The sequence below is a fragment of the Miscanthus floridulus genome, chromosome 14 (assembly GCF_019320115.1).
Source record: "Miscanthus floridulus cultivar M001 chromosome 14, ASM1932011v1, whole genome shotgun sequence".
In the NCBI taxonomy this organism is placed as follows: domain Eukaryota; kingdom Viridiplantae; phylum Streptophyta; class Magnoliopsida; order Poales; family Poaceae; genus Miscanthus; species Miscanthus floridulus.
This window is the reverse complement of record NC_089593.1, coordinates 70043688-70057476: the sequence shown is the minus strand read 5'-3', so window position 1 is coordinate 70057476 and position 13789 is coordinate 70043688. Positions and strand designations below refer to the sequence as shown.

Sequence of the window (13789 nt, the reverse complement as noted above, 5' to 3'; positions counted from 1 at the left end):
TTTTCACAACCTGGATGAGAGCAAATAGGCCACTAAGCCTTCAGTCGTCCTATCCCGAGTTATTCAACCCAGATGAGAGTAAACAGGCTGACAAAGCCTACGCTCGCCCTATCCCGAGTTATTCAACCCGGATGAGATTAAACAGGCCACTAAGCCTACGCTCGCCCTATCCCAGGTTATTCAACCTGTATGAGAGTAAAAGAACACTCGCCCTATCCCGAGTTATTCAACCCAGATGAGAGTAAATAGGCCACTAAGCCAACGCTCGCCCTATCTCGAGTTATTCAACCCGGATGAGAGCAAAAAGGCTGCAAAAGCCAACGCTTGCCCTATCCCGAGTTATTCCACCTGGATGAGAGCAAAAAGGCTACAAAAGCCAACACTCGCCCAATCCTGTGACTAATCCTAGCATGGATGAGAGCAAAACAGACTGCAAAAGCTGACGCTTGCCCTATCTCGAGTTTTAGCAAATTTGGACAAGAGAAACCTGGCCGATCTAGTACCAATGCTCGCCAAGACTCACGAAGTCACACAAACCAAAGTACGACCAAAGCAAAAGACCAACTACGCTCGGGGGCTTGGACTCAAGGATGAAAGACCCAGTTTATAAAACTTTCAACTACTCCTGCATCCCTGAGTATATTCTTTTTAGATCCTAGCGCCGACTACCAGTACTTGGACATAGGTTGGGGGGCTATTGGATACATATCCTCAAGGAAAGTTTTTTATTTTTCCTGGGAAGTTTGCAGAAAAGACCCTCCAACTCTTTGTTCTAAACAACAAAAGGCTCGGGGGCTACACTCAGTGAGTGCACTTTTTCAAAAAAATGCACACCACTTGAAGATCTCTCAAGAAGCACTACATGGTTTCACTCAAGAAAGCACTCGGACGATGCTTGTTTCTACTCGGCATGACCCGGAGGAACAAGAAGAGGCTTCCAAAGTTCAACCATACAGTGCTCGGGGGCTTGTCGGTACATAGTATCCGGGGTACCCCGCATGGAAGGGAGAAGATCTAGTCCGACTAGAATTTCTCCCTTATAATCCTAGTAACATTGCTATCATGTAATCCTACTAGGACTTCTACATTGTAACCGACTAGGACTCTTGCCTCCTGGATTATATAAAGGAGGGCAGGGCTCCCTAGATCAGGAGGAGACAATAAGAATAGATCTCATGGTCTAAACCCTGTAAGACACAATCACAATAATCAATCCAATGCAAAGGCTAACGCTGACTGGACGTAAAGGCTATTACTCGATCACGAGGGCCCGAACCAGTATAAATCGACTGTCTCTTGCGTTAACTGTCAAGTTCCGCATACACCGAAGCCCGAACAACTGTCCCGGATACCCCCGTGGCAGGCTATATCGGTGGTGAAACATCGACAATTGGCACTAACATATGGTCAATCAAAAAATGGAAAATAGCAAATGCACAAAAATATGCCCAAGTTTATCAGAAGCACCTCACATCTATCGTCATATGATCAGACTGCAATAGGTACATTATCAGCAACACACACATATGTAATACAGATTTGCTAACCATCATGCGGTTGTTTTGGAAGAAGGCAACAACTGGATTTTTGGCCGTCCATGGCGTGCGTTGGCGTGTGATGGCCGTCCGATATGCCATTGGATGTCGACACACGTCCTACCGGTCCCCACCCCAATCACCCAAGCACATGGCGGCACGGATGCGGCCGAGTGCAACAGCACAACACCGCGTGCGCGCTCCACATCACCTTCCCCTCGCCACGTACGCGACCCGGCCTCCACCGGCGTAGGATTTTTTTTTTGAAATTTGTGAAGAATTTGTGAAGTATTTGACATGTATTCTTTTTTATATCTGCAATCCATAAAAATAATTTATAAATTTGGTATATATTATATGAGATCTGTAATTATCCTCAAATTACATCACTGCATCCTATGATTTACACCGAAGAAATCATTGTAAATATAGTAATAAGGCAGTGTAACCGTAAGACAGTGAGTGCATGAGGAAAATCTGGTTGTTGAGAGAAGCTAAAACAACCCGTTATTGGCTAGACAGATTCATGTAATAATATAAATCATGCATCAAACTTTACATTTTGGTTTTTACCATGGATGGACGTATAAGATACGAGTGAATAAATAAAGGACACGTGGCCTGTCCGGATAATTAAGCCCTTTATTTAATTTCCTGATGAAGAAGAGTAGGATCGACACCATGATCGATCCTACTAAGGAGACCATGGCTTAACGACCAGACGCAGAGGCTTCTTCAACCGCACGGCCAATCCACCCACCTCATCCATGTCGACCGTGGACGCCCCACCGGCCGGTAGCTCCCAGTCAAAGTGGTACAGCAGGCTCGTCAGCACCAGGTCGACGCTCGCCATGCCAAACCCAGCACCAGGGCACCCTCTCCGCCCTCCACCGAACGGCAAGAATGTGAAGTCGTGCCCCGCCACCGCCGCCAAGGGCCCGCCATCGTCCCCGAACCACCGCTCCGGTAGGAACTCCTCAGCGCGCTCCCACGTGGCGGGGTCCTGTGAGATGGCCCCGACGTCGATGATGACGCGGGTGCACGCTGGAACATGGTAGCCAAGCAGCTCGGTGTCCTCCACCGTCTCCCGCAGCACGAGCGGCGACGGCATGTGCAGACGGAGCGTCTCCTTGAGCACCGGCTTGAGGTGGCGCAGCTTACCGAGGTGGTCCTCGGTAACTTGGTTGTCGCCGCCGCCATGGATGACCATGCGTATCTCCTCTTGGAGCATGCGCATCTCGTCCGGATGGTTGATGAGCTCCGCCATTGCCCATTCCACAATGGAGGCGGTCGTAGACGAGCCGGCTAGGAACATATCCTGCACAGTACACATATATATGTCACTATAGTCAGTGCTCATAGAGCAAACCTGATAATCAAACTAAACTATACAATAATTATCTTTTTATTTACTATAATTTTTTTACTATATTATAATATTTATCCATGTGTCATAATTTTTTTATATTCCTCGTATCTACTTGTTATCTAGACCCACTATTGCATAGTAGGTTTTCATGTTCGGCTTATTGCTTGCATTAGGACAAGCTCTCATCTTTCTCTTTCGTTCTCCCATTCACATTATCAAAAATACTGACTAACTTAATAATAAAATCATTATTCTACCTGCTCTAAGTATGCACATAAAATTAAACTTGACTAGTCGCATTGTACATGAACGCGTGGCACCCTCTCTACACGTGCAACCCTCGCCATTTCCTTTTCTAGCAACCGGTTGCGAGTTGCAACTTCCCGCTCCCGCATGCATATATACGCTCCCTCCTGTAAAAGTCTGTCTTTCTATATAGTAATGTTATTTATTTATTTGATGAGAGAGTCCTGTCAAATTCAGGAGCCATTTTATGTTAAATGAGTGTTTTTTTAGATAGCTCCATGAGCGAAGTTTCTGAAAATCTACTCTCACATGAGGTGAGTGATAGATGGACATGAAAATAGTAATTTCTTCCCTCCCCCATTCGTATCATCAGTAGGCCCAGCACACGCGGAGGTCAAATTTGCCCCAAGTTTATTTATGGATTGAGTTAGTTGGATTTTTTTTCTTAGAGAACACGCCTTCACGTGTTCTGCGAGTAGGTTGGATTTGAAAAAAGGTCCTGTGTGATCATAAAAAGTAGTAGGGTTTTTGGCTTCGAACACTCGAGCAATAGTGATTTTGTATTTTAGAAAGGTGTAACTTAAAAGATGTATTTTCAAACACGTGGAATAAAGTGCATGCTGCACCTTATTATTAGGGATAACTTGGGAAAATGAATTGAATTAAAGTACACCTTGGACTATTTTGCTCTGAAAAATGTATATGGAAAAATGTCGCATGTTGTCTCTGACCATATAAGGAGTAAAAAATGATTTGAAGTTTAATCAAATGTATATGGAAAAGTGTAAATATTTATGATACCAAATAAGTATCTAGATTAATTATGAAAACCATTTCTATAGTAAACTTATTTAGAGACAAATATTGATGCTATTTTTTTATAAATTTGGTTAAACATAAAAAAAATGATTTGTTTCAAATTGAAAACTGTTTTGTTTTGGGACTGAGGGAGTACACGTACCAGGATGATGGCCTTGACGGCTACCGTGTCAAACAGGGTTCCTCCCGCCTCTTCCTCCTTCACATCCATCAGCACGCTCACGAAGCTGCGGTGACTGTCGTCGTCGCCGCCGTCTCCCTCCCGCCAGCCTCCACGGCACCGCATACGATGGTCTGCGATGCCCCGCTCGAGGAAGCCATCTAGTGCATGAAACATCCATGTTGCCTTGGCATGCACCCCCCTCATCGAGTCCACCCACGCCAGCCACGGCACCACCTCCCCGAGCGTGCCCAAGCCCAACAGCTCCTCGACATCGACCAACAACTTCCTAAGAATCTTCCCTTCTCCGTCGAGCCCATAGCTGGAGTCGTTGCCGAACGCGGCCCTCAGGAGGATGACGCTGGAGTAGACGACGAGAAGATGGCTCAGGTTCACGGCGTCGTCGAGACCGGCGCCGCGGACGCGGTCGAGCAGGGTGGCGGTCTCCTGCTGGTGAACGCGTTGGAAGGAGAGCACGCAGCGCTGGCTAAGAAGGTGGAGCACGCAGACGCGTCGCGCCTGGCGCCAGTGCTCGCCGTAGGGAGCGAAGGCCATGTCACACCCATAGAAAAGGCGCTCGACCATCGGTCCACGGTAAAGGCCCGCGAAGGCCACGTCTCGGGCATTCATGGCTTCCTGCACCGCGGCCGCCGAGGAGGCTGTTAGTTGATCTCCACCAATTGGCCCAACGGCCTATTGGGCCCTTGCCTCTGCTCCCTGATCGGGGGAGCCCAACCCTAACTGGTTGGTGGGCCCCTGTCGCACAGCACATACAAATAGAGAAGGTGGGGATCGGGGCTCGTTGGACGAGGTTCGCCGTGAGCCGGCACACCCACCTACAGTAACCCTAAACCGATCTAAAGACCGTGCTGCCAGCGACGGGATGTGCCCCAACCACCGCCGTCTCTCCACCAGTGCCACTGGACTTCACCACCACCGCGCTGGACGTCTTCTACACTGCGGCACCAGCGTCTACCCGCTACGGTGCATCTACCGAGAAGACAAGGAGAGGCTTACCGGATCTACGGTTACACACACAGAGGTAATCACCGATTCTAACATTGGTACCAGAGCCAGGTTACTAGTGTGTAACCCTAACCCTAATCAGGTAAAAGAGGAAAGAAGGGGAAGGGAAGAGATTCAGAAAGAAAAGGTTTAACCGAAACCCTAACCCTAATTTGTAACCCCATCCCAAATCAGGTTAATCCCAAAAAAGAAGAAGGGGAAGGGGGAAGAAGGGGAAGGGAAGAGATTCAGAACCCTAACCCCCTCATCCCAATCGGAATCAAATCCGAAAAGAAAAGAAAGGAAATTCAAGCGAAAAGAAAAAGAACAAAGAAAAGGGGTCGGCACACGAACCCTAACCCCAATTGGTCAAACAAAGAGAAGCAGACAAGATCTAGATCCGATTGGGGAAGAAGAAGAGAAAAAGAAGGGTCAGAACCCTAACCCTAACCCTATTTTCCCATTCGGATGAACTCGAAAAGAAAAGGAAGAACAGTGAACCGATTCGGATGGTAGATCCAAAGACAAATCAGAGAAGGGGAAAAGGGGAAGGTCGGATTCCAAACCCTAGATCTAAATCCTTGTTCGGATAAGAGAAAAGCAGACCCAAATCCAAAGAGGGGAAAGGGGATAATCTTGGAGAACTCGAATCAAACAAAAAAAAGGAAAACACGAATCGGGTTCAACCAAACCCTAACCCTAGATCCCCTTTTCGGGTGAACGAGTGAAAAGAAAAGAAAGAAGATAGAAATCGAATCCGAAGGGAGAAGAAAGTCTACTTTGCCGGCACGGGAAAAGAAAGAACACGCCGGGCATCGGGAAAACCTTTCGCCGGCACAGGAGAAGAAGGGCACCGTGGCTAGGCCGCTCGACGGCGGCGTGCTCACCCATTGGGGAGCATGCGCGCCAGCGAGGGGGCCGACGACGGCGCCATGGCCGCCTCGCTCCACCGCCTCCACTCGCTCTCGTCGCTCACTCGGTTGTGGTCCGCTGAGAAGAGAGAGCAAGGTAGAGAGAGAGGAGAGAGCGGTGAAGAAGAGAGAGAGAGCAACGAAAGGAATGAACACTAGGGTTTGCTGACCGCGGCCGAAGGAGGTTTTTATTCGGCTGAGATGAACGGATGGTCGTCGGATGAAATCTGACGGCGATGGAAGCACGGGCCGGCTTTCAGCCCAGGCAGGAGCACGCGACGATGCCACTTTGCCGGCCTAGGCCCAGGTTGTGGCCTAGGTGCGGCCTGCACGTGCGCGGTGAGCTGGGCCGAGCTGGCTTTTGCCAGTTTTGGGCCGACAGAGGCAGATTGAGCCCAAGATCAAAGAAAAGTGAGAATTTGAATCAGTTTTGTTTTTTCATTTTCTAGTAAAGATTTTATTTTCTGGAAAATGAATAAATGACTCAAAAGAAAATATAGAAAATATATTTTTTCCCTATGGGTAAAATTCAAGAAATTGAGTGAAAGTTTTTTCGCTGCTAAAGAAAAAGTATATTCTCCAGTGATTTTGAACCGACGTATTATTTAACTGGAGAAAAAGAAAGTTCTTCCAGTAAATGTTTATTTCCTGGAAATTGATTAATGGATTAAAGAAAATAGAAAAAAAATTCCTATGGGTAAAATTCAAGAAAAAGAGAATTTTTCCACAACCAAAGTAAAGTTGTTGATTCTCTAGTTATTTTGAACCAATGTGGTATTTAATTGGAGAAAAAAAAGAGATTTTTTCCGCATCTAAAGAAAATGTTGATTCTCTAGTTATTTTTGAACCAATGTGGTATTTAATTGGAGAAAAAGAGATTTGACATGATTATGATGTTGTTATTTTCTGACCAACGTTGTTAATAACAATATCATAATTTTAATGATTTTTGCATTAATTCTACTTCTGCCCAACGGTGATGTAGAATTAGTGTATAAGAAAAGTTGATAATTTTAATGATTTATGCATAAATTCTACTTTTGCCCAACGGTGATGTAGAATTAGTGTATGAGAACAGTTGTAAAAGTTAATAATTTATGCATTAATTCTATTTTTACCCAACGGTGATGTAGAATTAGTGTATAAGAATAGTTGTATGTTTTGATTTTGACCAACGTTGGAATCAAGGCATGCAAATGGTGTTAATTTTATGTTAATAAAAGTTTTGATCTGGTTTTCATCTTGTCTAAGGTGGACTGGGTAGTCACCTCACCGTGTTCGACTGAGGTTGTGGCACCGGTGAGGGAGACAAAAGAGAATGATGCCACTTAGGCAACTAAAGAAAGGGATTTTGAATCCCAAAAGATATCCTATGGTTTTTGAGCATAGGAAGTGGGTCACTGCAAACAAGAAATGTTTGGCTGTGATAAAGAACATGATTGAACCTGCAATTGTGGGCTCAATCCCAGAATGTGACACGGTCACCGAATATCTCAATAGAATAAAGAGTCAGTTCACTGGCTCTTCAAAGACATATGCCACTTAGTTGATAAAGCAGCTGGTTACAGAGTGTTAATCTAGAAAAGGTGGCATAAGAGAGCTCACGATGCGTTGTCGAAATTATGGCACTGTCGTTTAGGCCATATTTCGAGGGGGAGAATAGAAAGACAGGTTAAGAATGATATTCTTCCTCCATTAGAGCTCTCAGATTAAGTTCAATGCAGGGAATGCATAAAAGAAAAGTATGTAAAGAAGATTAAGAAAGATGACAAATGAAGCGCATGAATTTTATAGATTATTCACACAGATATCTGTGGTCAACTTTCCTGTAAAGAGTGTGGATGGTTATGATCCGTTCATAACATTCACAGATGATTACTCCTATTATGGCTATATTTATCCAATCAAAGAAAGAAAAAATGTATTGGATAATTTTAAGATATTAAAGATTAAGATAGTCAGGTCTGACCGTGGGGGAGTACTATGGTCGGCATACCCTAAAAGAATGGCAAAGTAGCCTAGTATTCTACACTAGATGAACCTTAGTAGAATAGAGTAGCTAAAAGAATCAATCGCACCCTGATGGATATGGTGGGCAGTATGATAAGTTACTCCACCTTACAGTTGAGCCTATGAATGGAGGCGTTAAAACTGCCACTCATATTCTCAATAGAGTATCAAGAAAGTCGGTGCCCAAAACACCGTATGAGTTGTAGATAGAAAGAGTACCCTCGCTAAACCACTTCCGTGAATGTGGGGAGCCCTGCTGAGGCTAAAGTGTTTAACCCAAACATTGGAAAGTTATATCCCAAAACAGTAAGTTGCCATTTGTTTGGCTACACAGAAAAGTCAAAAAGTTTTCGTTTTCTACTGTCCAGAGAGACATACAAAGTTAGTGGAAACGAGACACGCTGTCTTCCTAGAGGATGAATTGATGAGGGGGAGCAACAACAGCCTCAAATAGAAGATGTGCCAAATGTGAAGGCCCCTAGTAGGTCTCAAAGAGTTAGAAAATCAGCTATTTCTGCTGATTATGAAGTGTATAACACTAAGGAATTTCAAATGGAGGATGATCCCACCTTATTTGAAGAAGCCATGAGAAGTGATCATTTATCAAAGTGGCTTGAGGCCATGGAAGATGAAATGAAATTGATGAATGTCAATAAAGTTTGGGATTTGGAAATAATTCCTAAAGGAGTCAAAACAGTAGGCTATAAATAGGTCTACAAGACTAAACATGACTCTCAAGGGAATATAGAGACATATAAAGTGTGACTTGTGGCAAAAGGCTTTATGCAAAGAGAAGGGATTGATTACAATGAGACCTTTTCTCCGGTCTCATGTAAAGTTTCCTTCAGAATCATAATGGCATTAGTGGCACATTACAATTAAGAATTACATCATATGGATGTAAAGATGGCATTTCTCAACAGAGACTTAGAGAAAAATGTTTACATGGCACAACTAAAAGGTTTTGTTATGGAAGGAAAAGAATGAACGGGATGCTGTCTAAAGAAATCCATTCATGGATTAAAACAAGTTTCAAGACATTGGTACTTGAAGTTTGATCAGACAATAAAGAATTTTGGGTTTAAAGAAAATGTAGAGGACAATTGTGTTAATGCAAAGTTTAAGAATGGGAAGTTTATCTTCCTTGTCCTGTATGTGGATGATATCTTACTTGCTAGTAGTGATGTCAGTCTACTACAGGAGACAAAGAAGTTTTGTCCTCAAAACTTGATATGAAAGATCTTGACGAAGCCTCGTTCGTTCTAGGGATCGAGATTCACCGAGATAGAAGAAAAAGGGTATAATGACTATCACAAAAGGCATACATGGAAAAGATCTTAAAGAAATTTAGTATACACAAATGTAGTCCCTCACCTGCTCCTATAGTCAAGGGCGACAGATATGGGGATTTTCAATGCCCTAGGAACCAATATGACCTCAATCGATAAAGTGAAAGTGGTTCCATATGCTTCAGCTGTCGGAAGCTTGCAACATGCTCAAGTATGTACGCGCCCTGACTTGGCATTTGTTACCGGGTTTTTACTTGGCAGATTCCAGAGCAATTCTGGAATAGAAAACTAAAATTAGTAAAGAAAGTCTTGCATTATTTGCAAGGAACGAAAGGCCTCATGATGACATATAGAAGATCTGATTCACTCCACATGGTGGGATATTCAGATTCTGATTATGCGAGAGTGAATGCATATCCAGACGTGGATTTTCTATCATCTCGCAAAGGGGAGCTATTTCATGGAAAAGCTCAATGCGAACCGTCAGTACATCGTCTATAATGTATGACAGTTTGTAGCGTGTTATGAGGCAACGGGCAGGTGAACTGACTAAAGAAGTTCATACCCGGTTTGAAGGTGGTTGACGACATCTATAGACTACTAAAGTTATACTGCGATTATAATCTGGCAGTAAAGGATGCTCACAACATAAGTCAAGTGGTGCTGCCAAACACATTGACATAGAGTATTATGTTGTAAAAGATGAAGTCCGGGATCAAGTCATAAGTCTTGAGCATATAAGTACAGAAAAGATGCTCGCGGATCCGCTTACAAAAGGCTTACCACCCAACATGTTCAGAGAACATGGTGTTCAGAGAACATGTAGCTAGCATGGGTTTAAGGGAAAGCCTAAAATTCCTGGACAAAAGAAGGCCCAAAGATAAGTATCTATTTCAGAACAGAGTAGTGAATTATAGCTGTTAAGTCTATCGGCAATGGACCGTGACGATGAGACATGCTCTATGAGCTAATCTGTAATGGAATGAACAAAAGTAAATGATATGAAAGTGAAAGATGGAATGAGATCAAGGGGGAGAATGTTAGTTGATCTCTACCAATAGGCCCAACGGCCTATTGGGCCCTTGCCTCTGCTCCCTGATCGGAGGAGCCCAACCCTAACTGGTTGATGGGCCCCTGTTGCACAGCACATACAAATAGAGAAGGTAGGGATCGGGGCTCGTTGGACGAGGTTCGCCATGAGCCGCCACACCCACCTACAGTAACCCTAAACCGATCTAAAGACCGTGCTGCCAGCGATGGGATGTGCCCCAACCACCGCCGCCTCTCCACCAGCGCCACTGGACTTCACCGCCACCGCGCTGGACGTCTTCTACACTGCAGCACCGGCGTCTACCCGCTACGGTGCATCTACCGATAAGACAAGGAGAGGCTTACCGGATCTACGATTACACACACAGAGGTAATCACCGATTCTAACAGAGGCCACCACGATGGGCACGCGGCCGAGCCGCAGGAGCATGACCGGCCCGTGTGTTCTGGCCATCGCCCGGAGCGTTCGGTGGGGTAGCGACCCAAGAAGCGGCAGGTGCCCGACGAGAGGGAAGCCCGACGGCGACGGTGGCAAGCTCCTCCGTCCATCTCCATGGGAGAGAGTAGCTTTTCTGCCGGTGGAGAAGAAGAACACGAGGGAGAGAAGGGCAATGGGCAGCAGTGCAAGAAACGGTGAGAGGTCCATGCTTGCAGCGCAAACTGTTCGTTCCCCTTTCGATCGGTTTGTGCTAATAAAATGGCAAACATATCTACCACAGCGTAGAGTTAACGGCAGAGATCTAGTAGTGAGCGACAGATTACTGTGATCTTTTTGTCTCACTATCTCAGTGGCTTCACTTTGATGCGAACAAGGTTGGTGTCTTGCAATGTGGTCTTGTTCATCCGCGTGTTTGGACAGCATATTAAATAAATACATATAAAAATAAAAGACAAGAAGCAAGTATCTTTATTAATCACATTAATAATGAATACTTCCTCTACTCTAAATTATAAGTCATTCCAGCTTTCATGAAGAGTGAAATCTTTCTCAGGTTTGACCAAAATTACAAAAAAAATTATAATAATACATTATAATAATAAATATAATGACATTAAAGGTTAAGCTAGCCTGAGAAGCTTTCGTGAAGAGTCAAAGCTTCTTCAGCAAGTATCTTTATTAAGAAGCAAGTATCTTTTTTAGTCACATTCACTACCGGAAACAGTAAATATGCAGATTGTTTATTTATTTGCTGAGTGCAATTAATCGAGCACTCGGCAAAGAGCTCATTTGCCGAGTGTAGGAAGTAAGACACTCGGCATACATATTACACTCGGTAAAAAAGCAATATTTGCCGAGTGTAGACTATAAGACACTCGGCAAACCACAATACGACACTCGGCAATAAATTAACACTCGGCAAAATCGTATCACATGACCGGCATGTGCGACGACCGTCTGACGGTGTGCCGGCCGTTAGCAAAAGTGCAACTTTACCGAGTGTTTTGCCAAAGCACTCGGCAAAATAATCAGTTTGCCGAGTGTTTTTTTCCAGCACTCGGCAAAATTATAAGTTTGCCAAGTGTTTTTCCCCAACACTCGGCAAATTCAAAACTCATTTTCCTCTCCTACCCTCTAAACTTTTTCTACCAACCACATACAACATGTGTTACAACATGTTAAAATTTGGTATATTTCTGAATCCGTTTGATATATTTAATTAATTTATTGTGTTTAGAGGAATTTTTTGGTATAAGTCAAATTTGAACTGCAAGTGATTCAAATAATGGAATAAAATGAGTGGAAAAATTATATTCATGTTATTGAGTCCATTTTGAGGCCTTGCCCAGGAAATGAAAAGAATTTTTGAACATCTTGTTCACAAAACCCGACCACGAACGTGTGGTCGAATGGTTTTTAAATTCTAAAAAAAGCAAACGAAGTCTGAAAATCATGAGATTTATCAAAATCTCGTGATATCATACGTGGAGGCTATGGTAAAAAATTGAGAAGGTTTCGGACAATCTATCACGTACGATGTTTACAATCCGAAGTATCTCAGAAGAAGAATCGTAGCGTAAGAATGACCCGGTAAAATTTGGATTCAAAGTGACGGTCGAATTGGGGTTTGACTTCAGAACTTTTTGTATAGGCAATAGAGAACATAGATTTATCCATGTGTAATTTTGGTAAATTTTTGGATCCGTTCGCTAATTTTAATTTGTTAAGTGCAATTATAGAATTTTAATTGATATACATTGCATTTGAGCTACAACTGCATGAAATAATAAGTTTTTTTTTCACTCCTGACCTTGAAACTTTTTCTACTCTCCACATACAACATGTGGTACTCCATGTTAAGAATTGATATATTTTTGGATCCATTTGGTACGTACATACAACATGTTAAGATGTGGTATTGCATGAAATAATAAGTTTTTTTTTCACTCCAGATCTTGAAACTTTTTCTACTCTCCACATACAACATGTGGTACTCCACGTTAAGAATTGATATATTTTTGGATCTATTTGATAGGTACATACAACATGTTAAGATGTGGTATTGCATGAAATAATAAGTTTGCCGAGTGCCCGATATATGGGCCTAGCTAGGTGCTTCTTATTTTTTTAAGGTTATTTGTTAACTAGGCCTAATTAGCATTGGAAGTTTTTGAGTGTAGTTTCCAATACGTCCTCGTAGATATCAAGCTTTCACAATCACATTTCCAGGTGTGCGACTCGAAGAGAACTTTCTCAGATCAATGACCTACTCATGGTGCTAAGTAAGTAAGTGAAGCTAGTAACATATAATTTTCTAATTACATAGCACATTCTAATTTCACCGCCTTTCACACTTTATAGTGTCACGTTGAGTCAAGAAAAATATAGACGGGCACAGGAAGAACCATTTTGAGGCTCATTATATGGAAACACATACCCCTTGAACAGTTAATAGACTACAACAAATGCAGGTTCTACGTGATGTGGGCAATGCATTAGTACCTCAACGAGAGCACAATGGAAGGAAATAAAATGGTGTGTATGTTTCTCATTTTATGTATATCGGTTAATTCAATAAAACATACTACTGTTTTGTCTAACACTTGTGCATGTTGATGTCATCTTGCTTCAACGATAGTGTGAGAAACTTAAAACCCCAAAAGCTATTAGACTTTGAGATCAAAGAACTACAAGACAAGCTAGCGTCCTTCGCCATGGACGATGTCTTGAGTAAAAGAGTATCTTTCAGCATTGATCAAGCCAAGGATAAGAATAGTATAGATCCAAAGATGACGAAACTTCGTAGTATATACATTTTTACTGTAACGACATATACATTATTGTAACATTTGTAATATAAATCTTGATGGATTTGTGATGTATGTGATGCTTTAAATATCCAGTCCAGTAACCATACGAAATAAAAAATATATTACACAAAAATAATAAAATAAAA

General features: G+C 43.0%; 1 protein-coding gene across 1 annotated transcript; it reads right to left on the bottom strand.

The window, feature by feature from the left end:
• Positions 1 to 2120: 2120 nt before the first annotated feature.
• Positions 2121 to 11040, bottom strand: LOC136506027 (cytochrome P450 71A1-like). The gene is made up of 3 exons (XM_066501155.1): positions 10773 to 11040; positions 4112 to 4788; positions 2121 to 2853 (listed from the first exon to the last, which is right to left on the bottom strand). Exons 1-3 carry the CDS (start codon positions 11038 to 11040, stop codon positions 2230 to 2232), a joined length of 1569 nt encoding a protein of 522 aa, XP_066357252.1. The 3' UTR covers positions 2121 to 2229.
• Between the last annotated feature and the right edge of the window lie 2749 nt (positions 11041 to 13789).